Below are 24,271 nucleotides of genomic sequence, written 5' to 3'. Positions count from 1 at the left end.
TGATTTTGTTCTTCTCGGTCAGCAAATGGGGCACCCATATATCGAGCTTCAAATCGAATCCCATCTTTTTTAAACGCCGAAAAGCGGTTGATCGGTCAACGTTTAGTGCTGTAGCAACTTCTTCTGTTGAAACTCGCGGATTATTGAGCACTAAAGTACGCAAAACATCGTCATCAATGTCAGAAGGTCGACCAGAGCGTGGCTCGTCTTCAAGGTTAAATTTTCCGCGCCGAAATTTAGCAAATCATTTTTCCACAGTTCGTTTAGCTGGTGCTTCATCCTGATAAACATCCTGAATGTTTTTTACGGCTGCGGCAACGTTTATTCCCTTCCGAAACTCGTAAAGCATAACATGCCGTAAATGCACCTTATCGATACTCATTTTTAAAGTGATATTTCTCGAAGCAGTTTGTATGAAAACAAATGATTTTTTTTTTAATAACAGCTGAAGACGTCACCTTTCCAACGTTATATAATATGTAGATGGAAGTATTAATGACAACACTTTACGACGCTTATAACTCCATCTATTGAAACTCCGCACGAACTTTTGCACTCACCCAATAATATTACGTTAATTTTTATATTAAAATATATTTTTATACTATAACATGCTGAATTAATAATTAATAAAATTCAACAGGTTATACTATAAAAACAAACACTTACGTAAAAAAATTATATTATTAAAAAGTTTGCATTTATTTTTTGACGGAGATCATCATTGATCTCCGTCAAAAAATATCATCATTGATCATTTTCTCGCGGTTTCCGTTGAGCAACAATATGCACGTTATCTATTCGTAAAATTAAATAACAAAGTCGTAATTGAAATATGATAATAAAACTAATTTCTTTTTTTACTAGACTAAATTTATTTTTGCTACGAAAAGAAAAATGTAACAATGGAATATCTTTTACAAAACAAATAACATTTCATTTAATTTTTAATTTAAATTTATTAGCATAAATAAATTATTCTGTCATATACTTTAATAACAAATCATTTTTAAAAGATGTATATGTTGGCTAAGAGTGGATTTCTATTAACTTTTCGTCTCTCATTATAATTCTCTCTTCTTTATTTGTGCATTAATACTAAATATTCTTTATATATATATACACCATATATGTGTCATTTATTTATATATATATATATATTGTCATGTAATTAATATATTTAATCAAGCCGTAAGAACACGAGAAGAGAGGAAGAGCGAGCAAGTGCGCGAGAGAGAGAAAGAACGAGCGAGAGAGAGAAAGACCGAGGTATAGGAGTAGCGAGAAAAATCTCGCGGCTCACGCAGTCAATAAGCTAGACGAGCGGGAAAGAAACAGATAATATGTCGACGCTCGTCTAGTCTCCCATGTGCTACCTCGCGTGCGTGAAAAATAATTCCTCGCTTCGCACGAAGCGAGGTGTCAAGCTTCCCTTGACACGAGACGCTACCGCGTCTTTTGATGTCTCTGGAGCGTGAAAGATGAAAGAAAAGCGGAGAGATGTTCGCTTAGCGATAAGATCGCCGCTACCTCGCCTCGTGTTTACTGCCGCGCGCCGCTCAGTAGTGAGACAAAGACGGAACGATTGTCTGTCGTCTGTCTTTTTCTAATCTACTATCCATTGCATGGAAGTAGTACGGACACGAACCTAGGCGCATTTTACTTTTATCACCGCGAAAGTGCGCCTAGCGGACGTAGTTTAGGCGCATTTTGGTCAGATGGTGTATCTAAAATGCGCCTAGCCGTATCCCCCGAAATACGGCCGGTGGCCGCTCTCATTCTTCTCTCTGCTATTATAACCAATTATAACGTGTGCAAAATGTATAAACTTCCGAATTTAAATGATAATGATAAGGTTGTGCAATGTCCTTTCAACAAAAATCACATCGTGTTTAATTCGAGGATTCAACGACACATTGTGAAATGCGAAAAGGTAATTACTGCATAAATTATATTTAAATGTAGAATGTTTTTTGTTATTGTACAAAATATTAGAATGCATTTAAATATACTTTTTGTAATAATTTTCTATAGAAATATATTTCAATTTCAATAGAATTACGACTCAAATTATAGAGTCATGTGTCCATTTAATGCAACTCATCGTCTGAGCAAGTCAGAAATTGCAGAACATATTGAAACATGTTCCTCGAGGAAGATTGTTGAAGCTAATCATATTGAACGTAAGTATCACTTAAAATTCACCAGAAATTACACAATAAAACAAATGCTGACACTTTAGATATAATTTAATATAATTAGTTGATTAGTTGTGTATAATTTAATCATATAATATGCAGAACAAAGTGAACCTGCTCTGTCGACATGGAAAACAAAATCTAATATGACCACAAGTACATTGGATGATAGTTGGGAAGGACAAATAGAGGAGAGTATCTCAAGACCTGCATACATGGATCAAAATGATGAATCTATAAGAGATGATATGTCAGTTGTTAGCTCGTTAGGCATTGGACGAGGTAGAATAATGGCTAGACTTAATTATGTTGAAAAACTTAAGTCTTTCAGGAAGGATTATAGAAGCTCTTGAACCAATATGAGATTGATGAAAAGACTCGTAGGGCAGCAACATTTCTCTTAAATTTCATTTCTTAAAGCAAAACTTATTTAGTTGTTATTGAATATATAATATTTTTCTACTAACATTTTTATTTTCACCAAATATCTTTTGATACTAAATTTTGTCTATTAAAATAATTAATTTGAAAAAGACTATATGTGAAAAAGAATATATGTGTGTATGTGTGGAATCCTGCAATTCAGTAGGCATATATGTTAGGATAATGGCTACACATAATATTATTTACAAACCTAAGTTTTTCAAAAAGTATTATGATTTTTATATTAGTATGAGACTAGACTGATGAAAAAAATATAAGATAGCAGCTATTTCATCTCCAAATATTTTTTATTTCTCAAGATAAAAATGATTTAATTGCCATCATTAATTATACTTAAACATTCTTTTTATGAACAATTTTGTTGTTTCACCCAAATACTTTCATTTCGCATTGAATTTTGTTTATTTCTATATTTTACATCAATCCTAATATTTACAAGTACCATCTCAAATATTTCTTCACATGAATTAATGAATTATACTAATATATATGCAGAGGACATATCAAATATATTATTACAAATGTCAATCAAACTGGATGAACATCTTTTTGAATCTATGTACAAATAGCAAGCACATTGTGAACTTCAATACATTTTTGTATACCCCTTTTTTGTATTCTTTTTTTTTTCAATTTAATCAATTCACATGGTGTACCAAAGATTATCATAATTCATATAAATTATATATATATATATAATTTTAAATACAATGTATTAAGATTGTTAAATTTTGTCAAGTCCGTTATTTTAGACTGTGATAGTGCCAAGAAGTATAACAAATAACATGTAATTTCACCACTGAAGAATAGTCATGTATCATCTAAATCCATTACCTATAGATTTAAGATTAAATGGTTTTAATACTCATGTTATATATTGTACTTCTCTATGTCAATACTTAATATGGGGATGATAACATTCACAAGTGCTTCAAACAATTCAATTTTCTCATGATCCATTCTGTATAATATCACAATATATAATGCGAAATACGTAAAGTTCATATTTACATTTATTGACAGTATGTATTCTAATGTTGTCAAAATAACAATATCTGGCACTACTCAAGCAAAAAAATTTGATTTCATGAAAGCACACGACATTGAATAAATGCAACTATTACTTCCAAAATAAACAATTACAAATAAATCGCGCGATAGAATATATACATGTGAAAAATGTTTAACCAATATATAGTTTAGAATTTTATATAACACGAATAAGTGCTAGTTTTCTTAAATATCGTAATTTCTTCGGAATGTTATATCCATATCTGTAGCATAAAATACATAGACCAAGTGATAGTTAATAAACGATAAAGAACAATTTAATATTTAATTTGTATAACAGAAAGGGAGATATACATGTGTATGTATATTTCTATATATATATATGTGTACGTAGTTAAAAGCATAGAAGTGTTATATATATATACATGTATGACTTGGCCAGTAGAAATTAGAAAGTGGAAAAATGTTTCACAATGTTTTTTGTATGTATAAATTATAAAATAGCCGGGCAGAAATAACGAAAATGCCTGAGTCTTACTATGGTATATTCAAAGTAAAATGTTCACGATGTATGAAAAGCAAATGGTTTACTCAAAATACGTTTCAAAGTAATATAAATTTAATGCAGCAGTTACCTATAAAAGGTTGCATATGCATATGTTACTTGCTTTGATGTGATAATTGCTAAAATCTCTATCATTTTATAATCATCTGACTATAAATCGAGATGTTCTCTTACAATCTTTAATACAAGAGTGCAAAATTAATTCCGTGATTTACATTTCAATTATTAATAATAAACAAAATACTGCAATCTGATATAATATCTTCAAGTAATAGTACTGTTTAAATCATTGAATTACAAACCTTATGTTTAATTTTGCGTCAACGTTGTTTTATTTTAAACGTCGAAGTTCATGGAAGTATATATATATATATATATTTATTTATATATATAGTATAGTCTCATTTATATATATATTACTAGTTTATACTATTTAACATAATATTTTCATGATCAAACGCGGGATATGTCTGAAACATGCTACCCGCCGCCACATACACCGGAGAACGTAAAAAATAAAAGAGCTTATTTATGAATAATACGTAATTTTGGATACTGACGCATTTGCCAGCAATTATTTACAAGTTTCTAAAGTATGTTTGGAGCAATATTGTGGCAGTTCGCTAGCTGCAGTCTGTTAATGTTTATTGTATAAAAACTGTAAATTTATTGAGCGCAATTGTTTGCACATTAGCGAGATCATTGCACTATATTCGTCAACTGCACTCGGCTGATACATTTTCCGGGTTGATAAAATGTATCGTGCATCGTTATTATTCAATGTATCGTGTATCGTTATTAATCATGTTGAATCGTGATGTTTTTATTTCTTTTACTTTTATTTTTACTTCGCAAAATCCTCGTCAATTAGCACCGCTTATAAATTTGTCGATTTTTTTTTTTGCTGTTTCCACATAGATATCCTTTCTTTTAAGTCGAGCACTGCAATATATCGAAAATAATTATTAGTTCAGTATATATCCAGAAACATGACTTATTAGTTTTGATGTAAAAAAGTATTTCCAACAGAAGATTACAATTTTAATTGTGACATATTTTTCGGACACGAATATTCTTCGAACGAATTTCACGTAAAAATGCAATCTTATAAAACGCTACTATTGTCCATCGCGCGAGTTTTTTATTTAAACAATTTGACTTTATCAGAGAACAAGGAAATAACACGAACAGTACGCTTACTTGGTGTGAGCATGTCTTCGCTAAGAGGCTGCCGACTGAAAGGATCTGTGGCGCTATTGAGTAAGTGTCTAATGATAACTGCTTTGTCCATGACTATCCCAGATGGTAGTTTGACCGGATCCTCCATAAGAGTGTCCATCAACGGATCCCGGAATTCTTCAGGAGCATCGCCGTAGTCCGCATCACGTGCGCGATTATCCCTTGCGATCACTGCTGCACGCTCAGCAAGCGCTATGAACCTCTCGATCTCTGTGGGAGTTTTTATCGCAGATCTCTCTAGCCTGCTCGCGGCGTCAGTGAATAATTCTTTACAGAATGAACGCTGCAAATATAATGAATATTGATAAATATAATTTTATATTATATAGTTTACGATAAATCCGGCCAAAAGCCCGTAGCTTTTCTCTTTGTAAAATTACTTCAGTGTCAAGGCGACATTTTATAGGAAGACTGTGGAGGATTTTTCTATAGAATGGCTAAATTTTCAAATAGACTGCATTATATTTGTACATATATCGCGAGTTACTTACTTCGTCACTAGCTAAAGCAGCTGCAAAATTATCACAGTCAAGATGCAAATATATATCAACCAATTGACTGAGTAATGTCCTTGGTTGCCATCCGTACTTTTGCGGCTTCCTCACTCTCAAATTTTTGCACTTAGGTCCGCACAATTGTTGTAAATTGAAATTTAACATGGCACACAGTCGCCCGACTAATTCAGGTCGTAAGAACGGCTCCGTGATGTCGACCGTCAAATAATGAAACATGGCAACTGTCTCCTTGGCTAGTGTAAGGTAGGACCTGGCTTGTCTCTCATCTGCTGCCAGCTGTCTCGTTCGCGATTGCTGCTGCTCCTGAGAAAGCGCGCCCCACGCACTAACGTCCGACATGAGTTCCTGCACCTCGTGTATACGCTTCAGAGATTCTAAGCTTTCGTCGAGCAAGAAGGTGGTGTCGTTCATTAGCATGTTGATGAATTTGACAAATTGTTTGCCGTTATTGCTCTCATTGACGATCGACGTTCGATGTACCGGACTGTCCCACATGGATTTTAGGATTAGACTTATATGATAACGTATTGAAAATTTGTCGTAAAATTCAGAACTAGAGCCAGTGGTCTCAACGTCGGTATAAAACTTCATGAGATATGACGCCAGGAGTGTCTTCGATATAGGATGCGCCATAACGTGATAGTGAAGTATTTCCGTTCTTCCCTGTGACACACACGACATTATATTACCGGTACAGATTCGGCAGAGAGGATTGCAGTCTGTTCAGTCATCTGCGAATATATATACGTTACCTGAATACTGGGATTTATCACAAAGAGTACCTCGATGATCTTCGCGATTAGATACGGATTTCGTATACAATGCGGCGTACATACAACGACAAGTAACCAAGTAATAAGTGAATTGTCCATATTATTTGTCATTACCCCAGGACAGAATCTACAAGTGAACAGATTTATCGTTAAGCATGAACTGCACATAGGTGTTACGTAAATACATTACGTAAAACATAATATGCCAGGAAGTAACAGAGGAAACTTACTGAAGTGTAAACAATAAGAATTCCGCTATGTCCTCCACGTACCATTCAGGTAGTGCGGTAAACTTATGCGGGACTTCTTGAGGAAGCGGAAGTTCGGGGAGAGGATCGCCTGGGGCAGTCTCTGTCAAAAGGCTCAGCAGGATTTCTGCCACAGATATATAAAACTGTAAGCACCTTCTGAGAAGAGCGGGGTCTATCAGTCCCGCGTCTGCGCATGATTTCGATTTAACTAGCCGTTTCAATTGTTGCTTCCACTGTTTAATTAAGTCTTTGTTGTGTTCCGCAAAGGGAGTGTCCTTCCATTGGGGTTCAGTGGCTTGCAGTTCATCGAGCATCTTCTGCAGATCTCGCAGCGCCCGCAATTTTCTCTGATATTTCTGCAGCGCCGGAAGTAGCGCGATGTGATGACAGTGTAGTGTGAGGAACCAACATTGAGTCGGAAATTTCGCTTCCGACCACTTATGCGTTTTCTCCAGGTTCTTCTGCCATTCCGCGACCTCCTGTGAAGTGAGTTTCAGTCTTGTGTCGTTCTTTATCTCGACAAAGCTAGAGGGATGAAATGGGTACAGGGGGTCCACGGTATCCAGTTTGATTTTCACAGAGAGCATCTGTAGAACTGACAACAAGTTCAACATAAATCCATCCCCGGCCAAAGAAAACTCCTCGGTCTGTATTTGCGCGCGTTTTTCATTGTGACGCAGCAATGTCGCGAGATACGTCAGGGTAGCATCACGGCAGTTACTGTTTGCAAGTATCGCGTGGAACATCTTGTGTAACAAGGTCCTCGTGCTCTCGAGTTCTTGCTGCAACGTCACGTTCACCGACTTGTCCGTAAATGGATTACCACTGAAAAATTTCTCTGCCACTTTCGGCTGATCCTCAGCGAATACCGACACTGAGAGAAATGGTCCTAAAAACGAGGTTCTCGTAAGCTCTCTACCAGCGGCCGATGTCATAACTTCGGGCAAGAATTGAATTTGATTGGTGATCAGACGGCAAATTGGACGTATGTTGCCATTCGGTCCACAGCGAATCTCTAGCAGATCTTCCAACGCCTCGATTGGTCTTCTATGCGTGTTGCCGACCAAGCTCGCTTGCTGCATCGAAAGATACAGGCCCTGTAGGACTGGAGTAAATATTTTACCGAATATTGTCGGATTCCCATGTGTCCTGGCCACGAGCTCATGAAGATAGCCGCGAGGCAAAGTTTGCGATAATATCGGGTAGAGAAGATGAGTGGTACACATGGGCACAATTGAAGCTTGGCAGATGCCAATCAATCCTAGAAGAACAAGGCTGGAATACTGAACACATTGTGCTCTCAAAACTGCCAATACTTCGGAAAGAGGAGGTACGCTGGATCGCTGAAAAGAAAAAACGAGAAAGCTAACATTAGTTGACTTAACAAAATTTGTTTTGATCTTCATGACGTATGTATAAATGTACCTTTGGATGGTTTCTTTCCTCAGTCGCAATTTTTGAGTAACAATCTAACAAATAAATTAGACTTTTCGGTTGAGATGACTTGGTACCTATGGGTAACGGTATGGTTGGTAATTCATAAGATGGAAGAGCCACAACAGGACTTAACAAACTCGGGCTCGCTTGGCTATTCGGACTGTCCTCGCGGTCCGACGACATGTCTATTGCGATGTCTTTCAAAGGATCCTCTCCCCGCGAAAACATACATAATACCTCTATCAAGACATGGTTGATAATGTCTGCAGCATCCGGCTGTATTTGCAAATATTCTGCTGTATGAGGCAGAAATATATTCCCCTCAACAGGACTCTTCCACGATATGCACAAAACGCGTGATATGACAGCGTGTATTTGTTCTGTTGTTACTTCTATACTAGAACTCGTTGTCTAAAATGTAGAAAGTATAAAGACTGATGGTGGAATAAGTCCAGAAGGTCTTCCATACAGAAAAGTTTCAATGATTTACTTCTGTTACTTATATGATATGTTTGTAAATATGAATTTTTTCTTAAGATAAATAAAGGCTTACACGTGATCTCGGTATTGAATCTTTCCTATCAGACTCTTCAACTTCCATATTTTCAATTCCTGAATCAACATCTATTCCAGAGGTATTGCATTGTTTATCGCTGCTTTCTTCTACTTCCATTGGAACCTCAGCATGTTGAAATTGTTGCTGAATAGATGGAGATATTGGTTCTGCAAAGGCTTTCGAAGGACCTGGAGTACTCGGAGATATTGGAGCGGTAGTGTTAGTTGAATTGGCAGCCGTGTTACTAGTATTTAAGCCCGCTAAACGGGCTAACCGCCTTCTTCTCATCTAGAGCACAAATGAAACAAGGTAGTTGAGACTTGAAATTCTTTTCAAGATTTTAGAGATTTTCAAGATTACTAGATGTTTCAAAGAAAACGAATCCTTTGTTCTAGGACAGTTATTTTTAAATGTCTACTATGTGACCTTAAGTGATAAGTAAGAGAACAAAGAAAACACACAATCTCAATATATTACATTTTGAAGAATATGAAGAATAATTTCAGGTTCTTATTCCCATAATCATATTATTACTTCTACTATAAAGTCATAATTTTCAAAGAATGACATGGCATATTATATATGTTTGCTGATGAGCTATGATTTCATTACTTGCAAGATTTTATGCTGGCCATAATGTTGCTACAAATAAAGCAGACAAAAGAGACAATGAGTCCACAAAATCTGAATGAGGAATATGACAACAAACAATAGAGAAGCTATGCAAGGGAAGAAATATCTGCAGATTTAAAACCATTGATCTCAAAATATTCATATATATATGTACTCATATATATATATGTACATGTTACTAGCTAAAATAGATGACATGAAAAAAACTGTTCAGGACTATTCTCTTTCTCCTCCCCTCCCTCTTGCTCCTGACAAGGTTTGCATTGTTAAAGCATAAAATTGGTTACATCCATTAACAATCCAAGTTTTTTCTATGCGTTATATGTATACGAACTGTTTTATTTACGATTAACGCGAAGAAAGTCACATTTGTTGTCAAACAAGGTTGTCAGAACTGATATTACAAAATAAAATCATTTAAATTCACGTCAACATCGCAATAGAGGGACGCGTTAATGGTTCGCACGCAAATAGGAAAAAGAACGCGGACAAACGCGAATACATGAAGTATAAGAAATACAAGTACAATGAGAAATGACAAATAGAACGCGAGGCGACGCGGATAAAGCGAAAGCTTAGCCAGTATATTCTGATAGTCTACTTTTTCTTTCAAGCAATACTACATTCGAAAAGAGATAAATACAATTCCAAATTTATCTAAAGAAAAGAAAAAGAGGAAAGGAGGGGGAGGGGGGAGGGGGGGAGAGAGAGAGAGAGAGAGAGAGAGAGAGAGAGAGAGAGAGAGAGAGAGAGAGAGAGAGAGAGAGATGGAGAGAGAGAGAGAGAGAGAGAGACCGAGCATGAAGAGAAAAAAAAATTATCGAGTACAGAGAACGCAGTTAAAAGAAATGGATATTCTGGTATGACAACAAACCTTTGGTTTGTTCTTACAACTGCACTACACTCTCGGTACCTCCAACGGTACCAAGCTACTTTCGCTTACACTCTCTGCACTCAATATGAAATAAGCGTGTATCCTAAGGTTGGAGGGAAAAAGGGAAAAGAGGGAAAGCTGCAAGACAGCATCGAGGACAATGCCGCACAAAGGAAAGACAGCACAGGTCGCTGTCGAGTTCGTTCCAAGGAGATGCGAATTCGGATATTCACGCCGTGAAACAGCGGTCTTTTCTACTCACTTCTTCCTGGCTCAGCTCGCTCATGGCGATTCCTTTATCCCGTCCGTTCCGTTTAACGTTAATTCAACCTCAGCTCGAGGATTCGCACTCGTCGCCGCCGCTGTGCGTGCACGCAAAGGGGATGCTCCTTGCGTCGACAATCGTGGCCGAGATGTGTCAGAAATTTGGACAGTCACTCCACATCTGTTTGCGTTTGGACGTGAGTGCAGCGGTCTCGCGCCGAGTCACGGCCGATCGCTGCTGCCTGTCCAGGCTGCGTCGTCGATTCTTCAAAACAGCTGAGCAACCAACAAGCATCGGGGCACGCGCTCCCTGTCTCTCTCTCTCTCTCTCCCTCTCTCTCTCTCTCTCTCTCTCTCTCTCTCTCTCTCGCTTACCACTTCTCTCTCTCTCTCTCTCGCTTACCACTTCTCTCCCTCCCTCTTTCGCGCCCCTCTCTCGCACACTGTCCTCTCTCTGTCGTCTCGCGCGATGGGAGGAACTTATAAATCCATTTTAGACGGTACACATAATTAAGGAAAGCTCGGGAATCTCCAACTGTTCCGCTGTCCAACTTGTGCGATTACGGGCCTTGGCGGATCCACTCGAGAGGATCGTGTTTCTGCGACGATAGCCGTTAAAACTCGCTCACGCTAATTCTTCATCACTCACTCGCGCGATCGATTCCACAGGACAACGGTGGCTTTGTGTACACGACTGCGATGCTTAGTGATATTCGCGCTATTCCTCTGGCCGATCGCGGCGACTTGAATTCTCCCGCGCGCACATCGATAGGTGTCTCGATACACGTGATCTCTTTTTCGAAACACGATCGACACCGCGACGTAAGACAAATGTGACAACTAATCAATGGACGAATGCCGTCTAGGTGCAACAAACGCTCCCGGCATCATTTATGCGCGTATATATATTGCATGTGTGCGACCGCGCGTGACGGCCCAATAAATGGAGAAACGATTCGACAGCAAACGACAAACTCGTTACTCGTTCTGTAACATAAATCAGTAACCTAGTGAGAAATGACTCGTCGATCGATGTCGAAACGATGTCGAATCAACGTCGAAATTGTCAAATCGACGTCGATACGACCTCGTTTTGACGTCGATCGACGAATCATTTCTCATTGGGAAAAGACGTCTTAAGCCAACGGCACACGGTGCTTGTTTTCGTGCTGGACTGCTTGCTGGATGAAAATACTGCGTTCGGATTGGTGCATTTCCATCCATCTTCGGAAATGCACCAATCACAACGCAATATTTTCATCCAGCAAGCAATCCAGCACGAAAACAAGCACCGTGTGCCGCTGGCTTTAGAGATATCTCAAAGATATGCTACTTGTTTTAGACGTCTTTAGGATGTTTCTAAGACTTTTACATACACTTTAGACATACGTCTCGTATTTGGCTCTCTCTCTTTGCTTAATTTTTCAATTCTCTTGCATGCTCGTTTCTCAAATATTTCTGTTTCCGCACTGGTTTGTCGATCGCGGCGAATGCTAACTCAGCTCGCGCGCGTGTTCTTTTCTCCTCTCTTTTTCTCTCTCTCTCTCTCTCTCTCTCTCTCTCGCTCTCTGCGTTGTTGGAAAAATTCATGTAACGTTCACGATATCCAGAGATCGGCCAAGGTTAGGTTAGGTTAGACGGAGCGATTTCGTTTAAATAGCGCCTCGGCAGGCCGGCCCCGAGAAGTCGTGGGTATTACGCGGATCTCGTACGGTATACGCAGTCGTCGCAGGCGTCGCAGCTTGCCGTTTTAGCGTGAAGAACGACGTTAACGGGGAGCTATCCTCGTGGATTGCTGTAAACGTCTCGACGACTTCTTCTCGACAGCATGAACACCGGAGAAATAATCGATTTTTCGGCGCTTGGTAAACAGTCGCTTCTCCCACAACCTTCCGCACCGCAAGTGCACTTTTTCTTTCTCTCTCTCTCTCTCTCTCTCTCTCTCTCTCTCTCTCTCTCTCTCTCTCTCTCTCTCTCTCTCTCTCTCTCTCTCTCTCTCTCTTTCGCCGTCGCGTCGTTATATTGCTCGTTGTAGTTGTATTATCCCATACGTGCGGTGGTAATCGATCGCTCGTAATCCGCTCGCACATACGGCCCTCGACGCGCGCGATGAAGTGTAACTCTTCTGAAATTAATTCCGTCGCAACGGCAAACTCGCTGCCGTTTTCTTTATCTCCGTTACTTCCATATGTTCTCGACATGCGCGACTTCTAAAAGATAATTACACATCAGCGCGTTTTTAACCTTCGCTTATAGACAAGTGTCGAGAAAAACGAGGTATAAATCAGCGAGATACGGCGTCCTGTGTCTTGGAGAAAACGTACGTCGTGACAATCGGAGGTGAATCTATTGGGAAAATAATTTACGAGCGAGCCTCGGAGACTCTCCAGAGTACCTCGAGAGGTTCCGTAAAATAAATTTTTGCAAAATTCTTTGTCAAATTCTTTATGGGTATACCTTCGTCATCCGATAATTGAGCTGGAAATTGTCACAAACAGTCATGCGACGTTAAATGCAATTTATGTAATGACAGTCACCTGATTGCGCACGAAACTCCGAGTTAATTTCACAAAGTCCCGTTTATCAAATCTTTTGATCAAATAGAACGATCTAGCCAGGCTATTATTGTACGTAAACAGATCATTTAGCGCGAATCAACGTCGTTCTTATCAGAGTACCGTTATCGTTACCGCACGTACAATTACCTAATTAATCCATTCGCACATACTGCCGCGGTACGTCTGTGACAAACACATCATCGCGGAATCGTTAGGCTTAAATGAATCTGCGCGAAAAGTAAGACCTCCAGCTGAATTGCGTAAAATCGAATTTATGTTTATACACTCGAGTGTAGGTCACGCGTTATTTTCGTTACATTTGAAACGGTTATCTTTAGAGTACGTTGATTCTCCGTCTCGACGAGCATCGCCATTGGTACAATCGATTTCGCGCGTAAAAATGGCGACGAGCGAGCCACGCGGCGCGCGAGAATCGATTCCGTCGTCTCAATGTGGGCCCGAATAAACCTAAAATAATGTCAAGAGCTTAGGCTCTATTCTGAATGAACGTTGTGAACGAGTGAACCTGGTTGAGCCTTTTTACATTTTACATTTTACATTTTACATAACGTTCTTTCAGCTTGAAACGCAAAAGAGCATCGTCGATACGCGTCCAAAATAAGAAATTTATCGTCTCTTTAAATATTTCTCGTACCCCTCACAATTCGTGATACATTAAAAAATATAACTCAAGAAAAGAGAGCCTCAGAATACATTCAATATTGACGAAATGGTTTCTTCAAGATTTGGACATGTGTTTTGCAGACGCAGATATTCAGGAGCTGATAAGGGAAAGTGCAGTGGTGCGTGAGAATTCGTATTCGCCGTACAGCAAGTTCAAGGTAGGCGCGGCGGTCCGATGCGCGGACGGCAGCATCTCGAAGGGTTGCAACGTGGAGAACGCGTCCTTCCCCGCGGGCGTGTGCGCCGAAACATCGGCGATCGTGAGAGCTGTGTCGGAGGGCAAGAAACAATTCAAAGCATTGACCGTCGTCGCCGACCATGACAACACGATATTCACGGCGCCATGCGGAGTGTGCAGGCAGGTGATCGTCGAATTTGGCGATATACCGATCTACTTGACTAGATCCGACATGAAAATGGTTCTAAGGACTCGGAGCAGCGAGTTATGTCCCCTCTCGTTCAACATGCCCAATATGACAGCGTTGTAACTGAATTTTCATCAAAGATCGTTCGATCACCACAGAGGCTACGCTGAATGTGCGGAACGTTTTATCGAACTTAACTCAATTATTTATTCGAAATGACACACATACACTGTTTCGAATAAATCATTAAATTAAGTTAATTGAATTATTATTTAACTAATAATTGGATGATTTTTATATATATACATATATATATATATATATCGCCTAATATACGTCTTTAAAATTGTTTATCAACTTGAACTTTACTTTAACAGAATCGAAAACAACAATGCTAAAGAATTATTTATAATATGTACGTGTATACGTATGTACAGAAATACAGATTTTTTATCGTTTTTTAGTGCAATTACTCGATTTCCTCGGCGAATATAAAATCGAAACGAAAGTATTCTCACTGTTAAGCTCGTTTCTATTTTACAGATAGAAACTGTAAGATAGAAACATTCTATCCTGCAGTTGCTTTACAGATAATATTCACGGTAAGATGGGCTATATATAAACATAGCCGTTATAACTGTCAACCAAACGTTTGTAATGTACACAATATACTAGTATACAACATTCTACTTACTGTATAATCGATTGTTACTATCACATATAAATCATATAGTAATACGTCATATATATATATACATCATACATATGATCACTGTAAAAATTAAAGATATAATAATTTTATAACATTATAAATGCAGAAGCAGGCGATTGCACATGTACGAGATGTCATCTTGGCGACAAACTTGCATTTACCAAAAAGGACACCTGGAAAGTGCAATAACAAAATAATAAGTGCAAAATTTATGTCCGTGTTTTTTATAAAATTTTGTATGTAAACATTTCTTATATGCTAAAACAAGTTACAAACAAGTTGTTAATATATATAGAATGTCAACAAAAGAAGCGTATGAATTCTAAAATGATGAAAATGTCCATAGCAAATAAAGAAGCAGATTGTCGGAGAATGAAATGATTATAAGTAATTACATACCACCCGATATAACATTGACAAAGATTCTCGTTATTCGTGGCTTGTTGGATCAACAGATCTACCTGTCGTCGGACGTTGAGAGTTTCTTCGTGTGAAAAATCGCGTCCTGTTAATTTATCTCTGACTCTCACTATGATCGCGAGAGCTTTTTTGTTTAATGCCTCCGGTTGATTATCACCTGCAAAAGTCATATAAAAAGAACACCGCGTGTGTACATGGAAGAAATGTATGATATCACGATCCAACGATCTAATAGCGTAGAAAGTAAATTTTTCAATCAATTTATGATAAAAATATAAGCTTTATCATTATTTCTGATGTCAATCTGATGTCCGACCAGCTCTATCGATTAGTTTGACAACCTTTATCCTTAACAATCTTTATATATATATATATATATATATATATATACATTATTTATATATTTTTATATATTTAACGGTCTCTATTTCTGTCAATTTATAACTTTATCTCTTTATCGATTAATTTAACAATCTTTATCTTTAATAGTCTTTATACTTAACAATCTCTATCTCTATCAATTTATAACTTTATCTTTTTATCGATTAATTTCATAACGCACGATTGCCATCAGTACCGAGAAACGGATGACTTACCTCCGTTTTCGATACTACACGGCACACCCTTCTTTGGTAACGTAGCGGTGAGCGAATCGAGCATATCCCCGTGCTCCTGGCTGCTGCTGGCGCTCATACCCTGTGCATCCGATCGTTTTCCCTTCGGCACCGCATTGTCCATCAGCCTCCAATTCAGAAGAGGGTCGTAAACGAATGCCTCTAAGACCGCCATCAGACTGTCCTTGTTTCGATGCAGCACAGACATCACCGATTCGCAAGTTCTCCTATACGTTCCCTCGATACCAGTCACCTCCATCGCATTGATCAACATGCGCGTCAAGCGAAATGGTATCTTCTCCGGGAACTTCTCGCGTGTCATAGCCACCTCGAAGCAATCGCCGAAGTCGATGTGCAGTATCTTTCCGCTCAGGCGGTCCAACATCAAGTTGGACGGGTGACGGTCGCCAAGGCCGAGTATATAGCCCACCATGGACATCACAGCCAGAGACCGCGTGTAGTTCGTCCTGCGATCGAACCATACTTCGCTCGACGGTGACTTCAGCCACAACAATCGCGCCAGGTCATCGCCATGCGTGTGCTCGAGAGCGTGTTCGAACACTTCGACCTTCTGCATGAGCATGAGATGATCGTAGTCGGGTGCCATCTGAAATGAAAAGTACGCTCGTATATTTCGCTTACCTTGGGAGAACCCGGATATGCTAAATACGCGTAATTATTTAAATAATAAAGTTTGTCTCTCTTACTCGTAGCATTATCCTGTGCTCGATGTTGAGTAATATCTTCTTCTTTTCTCTGTAGTCTCTTATGAGTGTATGAAGCGTATCACAATGCGGTACCCAGCCGATAAGTCCACTGTTCGTGGACAGTGGGATCACAGCGTATCTCTGAATACAACGAAGATTCGAGTTGAGAGGATTCTGTGCAAGCAGCATCTCCGCTTACATTAGTCACCTAATTATTAATACACACTTGAATGGTGAGGTTCCTGCGGAAAGTGTCCGGGTCGTGCAACAAGAGGGTGTTCACCAAGCCGAATAGCTGCATCACTCTTTCGTCTTGTCTCAAATCCTCGTGGCCTTTTAATAAGAACATATAATCTTTACCGTTGCTACCTGAAACGCATTGAGGTCGATTAATATGTTGTCCAGATTTTCCAAAGGAGATAATTCCCACGACATCAACTGACCTTTAATACACAACTTCCTCGGTCGTTGCTTACTGGTTATCACTTGCATCGAACTGTGAATACTCGCGATTCTCACTATTGGCTGGCCAGGACTGTAGCTGCCCGGCACAGCCAGCTCCAAGTCCCTGCAGAGAAGCAGCTTCGGACTAACGTACTGCAACTCTAAACTGGTCAGTTGCGGCAGTTGTCTGGATATCCTTCGGAACACGTGATAATACAAGTCCCAAGCTTGATTCAAGTCCCTGACGTTGCGAGACGCTTTGTATCTGTGGCACCACTCTTGCGCTTCCATTAGATCCCTTCCATACGCTTGATTGAATGAGGTCTCCTTCAAGGTCTGCGGTCCCCTTTCGAGCATAGCGTGCAAGGGTTCCAACGTGTCAAACATGCCTCTGACGTTTCTCTCTCCGAAATACAATCTGCTAGCCTCCTCCAAGCCTTCGTGCCACAGTTCGTGCCACAGAATCGCGACTCTGATGAGTTCGTCGCTCGCCATCATGGCCTGCTGGACCAATGTCGGGCTGTGCTCGCACATGCTCTTCAGGATTTTATTAGCCGCGTTCTTTCTCGCGGGACTGGCGCTCTTCGAAGCTACCGTCAACGGATATACCAGAGCCTGAGGATGGGACTTTCCTATGTCGATAAGAAGATGGTGTATGCAATGTCCGACCAAGGCTCTGGTGTCGATTCTAGCTATGAGCTGCGGGATTACTTGCAGCCAAGTATTTATCTCTATTAGTCTTATACCCTCGACGACCGCGTCGTATACTTCCGGCCATTGGCCGTAATCGAACCAGAGTGTTAGCAAGCGTAGAGTGTCTTGCAGCGAGTTGCCATCCGACAAGTTGATGGACCTGAAGAAGCCCTCCACAGCCGGTACGGTGAACTGCGATATGTATTGCGAGCTAGAAAGATTATTGCGTGTTCCATTGCCAGGTGCAACCTCCATGACGGAGTCGTCCTGCTGGTGCTTGTAGAACAAAACGGTCTCGTAGTTGGTGTAGGCGAAAGCGTGCCACGCTTTGTACCACGTTGGGTCGTGCGTCGTCGCCGCGGCGTAATAAGACAACACCGCAGGTATCGAGTGCTCGTTTATGCCCTTCAACGCCTCTAGCCATTCTCCGAGCTTGAGGTAACACCTGGCGAGCAGCCTCTTCTTGCTCTCATGCTGCTTCTCGTCGTCTTGACTCACTATTCCTGTAGTGGTCGACTGCAGATATGTTTGCACGAAACGCTGCAACTGATTGTAAGCCTCTTCGCGTTTGTTCGCAACCCACAGATGCTTGCAGTAAGCGAAAGTCACCTGAGGATGCGTCGTCGGCAATGGTTGGTCAGAATTCAAAGAAGGATCCACGCCCAACAGCATCACAAGCGTTTTGTGACACAACATCAAGCTGCCGCTCTTCCTGCACAGACTCGCATACTTCAGCCACGTATACATGTCATCCTGAGGTGAGACCACCAACGTGTGTACCTGTATGATCTTCTGCCAATCCTCCACTATCCTCTGCCCACCTTGAAGCCTCTCCCACCACATAGCTTTGATGGCTGTCCTCCGTTCAGGCACCAGCTTGAACTGTATCACTTCCTCCAATTCCGCCAGCTTCTGCACCTCCACCATGGCGTTGTACGCGCGCTGGTAACTCTCGCCAGCCATCGCTGTCAATTCAGTGTCGAGTATATCCCTCGCGCTGTCAATCAGTTGATGCGCAGTGTTGTACTGTTCGTCATGAATCGCCAATACCGCTCTGTAAAACGCTCCATCTTGGGTGTCTTTTGGTATCAGTGAGACGTACTGCTGCATACATTCCCACTGAGCCAAGCCCCACGCCGCGGCTGCTGCCATTCTCGCCATTCTCTGCTTAGTCTCGTCGGCCTGGTTCGTCCAATGCTTCGTGGCGACTTCGTGCAGCTGGCCCCATTCGCCGAGGGCCTCCAGACAGCGCATCTCGCCCAAAGTGGACTCCACGTCCGCGGAATCACTCTCCAGACGCTCCTGGTACAGTTGCAACGCCTTGTCCCAGTTGTGAAGCTTCTCGTACCAGCGTATCTGGACCTTGAGGTCTTGCTGATTGTGTTGATTCATCACGTATTCCAGCAGACCCTCGGCCGCCTCCTTCTGCTGCAGCTTGTTGTTGATGGAGATCAAAGATTCAAATACACCGCTGCTTCGATTCTTATGGAACTCGTCCTCCTTGTAGTGTAACGCCTTGGCGTACGCGCGGCAGTGCATCGCTGTGTCGCCCAGGATCTTATTGTCCAACGGCAGCGGACCCTTGTCGCAATGCTCCATGAACTCAGCCAAGTTCAAGATAGTCTGCGTGATCTCCGTAGGCAGCTCAGGCACCATCAGCGCTTGATGCAGAGTTTGTATCAGCTCCGCTCTGTACGTGTCGTTCAACTCGGTCCAGCACGAGACGAAGGCGGCGTTGAACAGGTCGCGGGGCAGCACGGCGTACGTTTGCGCGAGCGCCCAACAAGATCTCAGAGCCGGGGACGGGGACTCTTTGAGCAGGCCGATGGAGAAGCAACGCAACCATTCGAGCCAATCGTCCTTTGAAACTCTGCGCGTCGCTGTCCACGCTTTCTGCAAGTTCGAAGCCGACACGTGCAGTCTCTTGATCGTGGTGGTTTCCGAGGGTGTGAGCGAGAGCTCGCGATTCTTGTTCCGCGAATGGCGCAGCCTCATCAACAGGAAATCTTCGCCGTCCGCTACAGTCGTGTCGGTGAGGATCTTGTCCACGAGAACGTCATATCGCGAGTTGACTATCTTGTGCTTCGTCATGACCTTCTGCACCAGCAGAATAAAGATCTGGTACTTCTTGCCCAGCTGCATCACCACAGCGCAGAGCGTGTCCATGGCGCTGTTCCTCAGGTCGGGACACTGATCCAATGTTCGTACCAAAGTATGAACGATCCGTGATGCGAAGTCGCTGAAATCCAGCGTGTCGGCTAGCAGGTCGACCGTTTCAAGAGCAACCTTGTTCACGGCTATCGGACAGTCATTCGCGTAGAACAACTTTACAATCGGCGGCAGAACGAGATGAAGGTAATTGTCGAGGTTGCTGCCGAAGGTCTGCAGAGCCAAAAGTAGCTTCACCGTCACCGCGCGATCTTTGCTAGTGTCATGCGTCAGCACTCTCAGTATCGGCGGCATTAGTTGCGGCAAGTAAATCTTGAACTCCGCGCCCAAGGCCACTGCGATCTGCTCAACCAACAAGATCAGTGTGCTCTGCAAGGGGCTGTTTGCGATCCAGAATTCCTTAATCAAGCTGAATATGTCGTCCAAATAGTTGCGTATATGTTGCTTCACGATGGCGATGAGAACAGCCAGCTGTTGGAACAGAAATTCGCGGAAGTTCACGTCGGCGGTGTGTACGACATTGAGGAAGCTCGGCATTACTTGGGAGATGTAGGGCACGCACTTGATGCCGAGACTCTTGAATATGAAGGTCACGGCTTGCACCACCATGGTGTGATGTTGAAGAAGGGTCGGCTCGCGAATGATTCGCATGAGCGTGGTGATGGCGATCGCCGGGTAAAACTCCTCCAGCGTAGACGGCGACATGTTCACCAGCATCTCGCTGGTGGTCAAATCCTGAGTGTTCTCCACATCACTCTTGGCATCGGCCATCGAACTCAGTGTGTCCAACTGCGAGTCGATCTGCCCGAGATTCATCTTGTGCTTGTACGGGTCTAACGCGCCCAACAGACCGAGTACTCTGATGGTTTCTCGTCGGATGATCGGTTGTTGCTCGGTCTTCAGGAAGTTGATGAGAACGTCCAGCAAAGATGGATACTGCATGTATGGTTTTACAACGTGACCGGTGCTGCCGACCAACTGGCCGAACACCCACAGGGCTACACCTCGCTTCTCAAGCGAACTGGCGTCCACCAGCATCTCGAGTAGTATCGACGAGAGCTCAGGCATCCACTGCTGCATCTCGGCGCCATTCACCTCGGCTAGATCGCCGATTGCGCGCAAAACAGCCAATATCACACCGGGATTGGGGTCGGGCTCCTTCAGCTTCGGGACGAGGACTTTCAAGATCGGCTCCATGTACGGCCGGACCAGTCTCGGCGACGTGACAACCAAATGGTCCAACATTCGGGCGGCCTGTTCCTTGTTGCGACCCATCCCCGAGTGCTCCAGCTCTGTGAGAAAGTGCACCAGAGTTTTTCGCAGCGACGGCATAACGTAGGCGGGATTCAGCGTGCTGAGTCGTCCTACAGTGCGAACCGCCAGTTCTCGTATCTCGAACATTTCGTCGTTCATGGCGATGAACAGAGCGGACAAGTTTTCCGCCTGAGCCAACTGCACGTCGAAGGAATCGTCCAACGACGCTAACACCCATAAACGTACGTCCGGATCTGTATCGTTGATACCTACCACCAGCAGCTTACCTAAAACATTTGAGACGGTGTTGGTGACCGTGGGACCAGACTGATTCAGCGTCAATCTCAATAGTCTGGAACATGTTTTTACAGCCTCTAATCGAACCTCCGCCTGTTCCGACATCAGAAAATGGTCCGCGCATCTCTTCACGAATTGCAGCAACGGATTGTTATCAAAGTTGAACGTGCCCAGGGTCTTCAAGGCGAGCACTGTCGACGACACGTCGTCCGACGTCGAGTTGGGACTAGTCGCTGTCCACGGAGCTCCAGGATGTCTCAGCGGCTTTTGCATGAGAACCTGGGACAACATTCGTAGTAGACCTTGAGATATATCCACTTGTAGAGTCGGAATGTTGTGCGCCAGTTCTCGAAGAGCGGTGGTTAAGATCGGGCTCAATCCCGTTGTGAACATCGGCTCCAGTAGGTCTTTCACGTCAGCAGCTATGACTTGTTTGACCGCGTGGCTCAGCAGAGTGATGCAAACGAATACTGCAGGCTCTAAGGAGGTGCGTTTCTTGCTCGGTGTCTCCTTAGACGGTAATAAGCTCTTGATTACTTCCATGATTTTCGGTAAGTACGGCTTGATCGCGTCCTCCACCGCCACGGATATGAAGCCGATGGCCGTGAATGCGGCGTAACGATCCTTCTCACGATTGCGCAAGATCATCAGAAGATAACCCAAGGATTCTCTCAGATGTTCCTTTATGAATTTCTCCTTGTTGAACGCAGCGAGTCTAGGCAAAAGCATCATGAGTGCATGTTGAATGTGTGGGTTTCGAGACATCTTCTGATTCATCACGTCGTTATAAATGTCGTCCAATCTCTCTTGCATCAAACATCTGCAGACTGCCGATTCTTGCGCCGGGCATAGGGTATGCTGAGATCCGGAGGTGTTCTGAGTGGATCCGGCCCATTTTGATACTATTGTCGTCTTCAAACGTGGCATCAACGAAAGGATATCATTTTCATTTTGCGTAGATCCGTTTAATCTTTCCATCAGAGCCTCGTAAGTTCTTTCCCACTGTACATTACTGCATCTCAATAGCTCATTTAACACTAACAAAGAGCCGTGTATCCTGTCATCTCTATTAATGCCCCTTTCCTTTGTATGAACTTCTGCAAATCCATCTACTACTTCGTCATAACACTGTTTATACCATTGAGCCTTATGCATTTGTTTTGTAGTTTCCCGTTGAGCAGTGACTACCAACGCTGCTCTCAAAGCTTCCACAGCAGCTTCTCTTATAGTAGGTTTGGGATCGTGTATAGCATTAAATATCAACTCAAAAAATGGTGTAACTTGTTGAAAAAAGTATGTTGGCACAGAGACAGCAAGTTCTCTTAGAATAAGTACAGCTGCATGTTTTCTACCTTCATGTCTGTCTGTACCAAGCCACTCAAAGGCACGTTTTACCTCAAACTCCACATATTCGGCTGTGTAAGTGCCTGAAACTAACGCTAACTTTCCGACAGTCTTTGCGGCTAATTGCATAACGCCCACATCGTTGGAAGGTATTAAATTTCTAAGGTAGTTAGCAAATCGTGCCGTTCGTGTGTTAAAGTTACCTACTTCGGCACCGATAAGGCAAACTATGGCTAATATACCACCTTTCTTCTCATTTATGTCAGAAGCAGATACCATTTCAAATATGTGATGATTAAAGTCGTCCATAAAAGATGTGATTTCCTCCTGCGACGCTTCTCGCAATTCTCTTTTGACGTACAGGCACAAATCGCGAGCAGCTTTGTTACGTGCTTCTTCATTTCTTGACTTGAGCCGTTGGGCAAATTGTAACATGAGTGTATTCGTCATTGTTCCGATATTATATGTATAAATCAATGTGTAAAGCTTAGTAAATGAGACTCCCTCATTAGTTTAATACCTGAAAAAACAAATCAGTTATCTGGTCTCATATGCAGCGAATTAAGGTTAAGCAATAAAACCGTTGTATATTATTTCACTTGTACATACTTAACATCAGATGAATTCATTTCATGCTATGACATAATATTATCGTGGGCAATGCAGTTTCTCAGTTAATGGATCTTTAATATATATTTATTCACACATACACACACATATAGTGCTAATGCCACTCTTTAGATCCGTACGGTTACATTCCCGATCTTTTATATATTATTTTATCTCCATCCCGTTATATCTTGTTTTTCATATTTATACAATAATCAACAAGATCACGTATTTCTGCACTAAACATTACTAATTGCTTTAACTTACGACGATCAGTAAGAAAACATTTCTTTTGGATGCTACGCTTATAACCTCAAAAGTGACTTAAAAGCGCTACTGGCGCTACAGCTGTTCTCGGAATTCAGAAAATCAACCGTTGACTCAATAGTGTAAGTGCAAAAGATAATCATATATAAGAGAACGTCGCACAAACTATATCAACAAAGAAAGTTTGTTCTAATATTTCCCCTTAAAATATTTCCTTCTGAAATTTATCGTTTTAATTTCTTAACATATAATTCTAATTTATTTTCTTAATCTCCAAATAGATAACACATCTTAATTTAGATCTATTATAAAATATTTTTTAACATGATTACATAATATGCGACTTACAAAGCTAACAGATCTAATTATATCTT

At 41.6% G+C, this 24,271-nt stretch overlaps 4 protein-coding genes across 4 annotated transcripts; 2 read left to right on the top strand and 2 right to left on the bottom strand.

Annotated features, from left to right (window-relative positions):
- Positions 1 to 1,745: 1,745 nt before the first annotated feature.
- On the top strand, positions 1,746 to 3,515 carry LOC105190141 (gametocyte-specific factor 1). Its single transcript, XM_011152695.3, has 3 exons — positions 1,746 to 1,933; positions 2,057 to 2,183; positions 2,301 to 3,515. Exons 1-3 carry the CDS (start codon positions 1,820 to 1,822, stop codon positions 2,549 to 2,551), a joined length of 492 nt encoding a protein of 163 aa, XP_011150997.3. The 5' UTR covers positions 1,746 to 1,819; the 3' UTR covers positions 2,552 to 3,515.
- Positions 3,516 to 4,617: 1,102 nt separating this feature from the next.
- On the bottom strand, positions 4,618 to 11,093 carry Ube4B (Ubiquitination factor E4B). The gene is made up of 8 exons (XM_011152697.3): positions 10,759 to 11,093; positions 8,987 to 9,277; positions 8,422 to 8,844; positions 6,976 to 8,339; positions 6,725 to 6,872; positions 5,949 to 6,635; positions 5,419 to 5,740; positions 4,618 to 5,160 (listed from the first exon to the last, which is right to left on the bottom strand). Exons 1-8 carry the CDS (start codon positions 10,780 to 10,782, stop codon positions 5,096 to 5,098), a joined length of 3,324 nt encoding a protein of 1,107 aa, XP_011150999.1. The 5' UTR covers positions 10,783 to 11,093; the 3' UTR covers positions 4,618 to 5,095.
- Positions 11,094 to 12,389: 1,296 nt separating this feature from the next.
- On the top strand, positions 12,390 to 14,630 carry LOC105190142 (cytidine deaminase). Its single transcript, XM_011152696.3, has 2 exons — positions 12,390 to 12,625; positions 14,084 to 14,630. Exons 1-2 carry the CDS (start codon positions 12,589 to 12,591, stop codon positions 14,488 to 14,490), a joined length of 444 nt encoding a protein of 147 aa, XP_011150998.1. The 5' UTR covers positions 12,390 to 12,588; the 3' UTR covers positions 14,491 to 14,630.
- Positions 14,631 to 14,699: 69 nt separating this feature from the next.
- Positions 14,700 to 24,134, bottom strand: Tor (serine/threonine-protein kinase Tor). Its single transcript, XM_011152698.3, has 7 exons — positions 23,631 to 24,134; positions 17,264 to 23,541; positions 17,047 to 17,189; positions 16,821 to 16,961; positions 16,096 to 16,720; positions 15,479 to 15,656; positions 14,700 to 15,252 (listed from the first exon to the last, which is right to left on the bottom strand). Exons 2-7 carry the CDS (start codon positions 23,469 to 23,471, stop codon positions 15,237 to 15,239), a joined length of 7,311 nt encoding a protein of 2,436 aa, XP_011151000.1. The 5' UTR covers positions 23,472 to 23,541; positions 23,631 to 24,134; the 3' UTR covers positions 14,700 to 15,236.
- Between the last annotated feature and the right edge of the window lie 137 nt (positions 24,135 to 24,271).

The sequence above is a fragment of the Harpegnathos saltator genome, unplaced genomic scaffold, assembly GCF_003227715.2.
Source record: "Harpegnathos saltator strain DR-91 unplaced genomic scaffold, Hsal_v8.6 scaffold10, whole genome shotgun sequence".
NCBI lineage: Eukaryota > Metazoa > Arthropoda > Insecta > Hymenoptera > Formicidae > Harpegnathos > Harpegnathos saltator.
The sequence above is the reverse complement of the archived record's forward strand: the minus strand, read 5'-3'. Positions and strand labels throughout refer to the sequence as shown.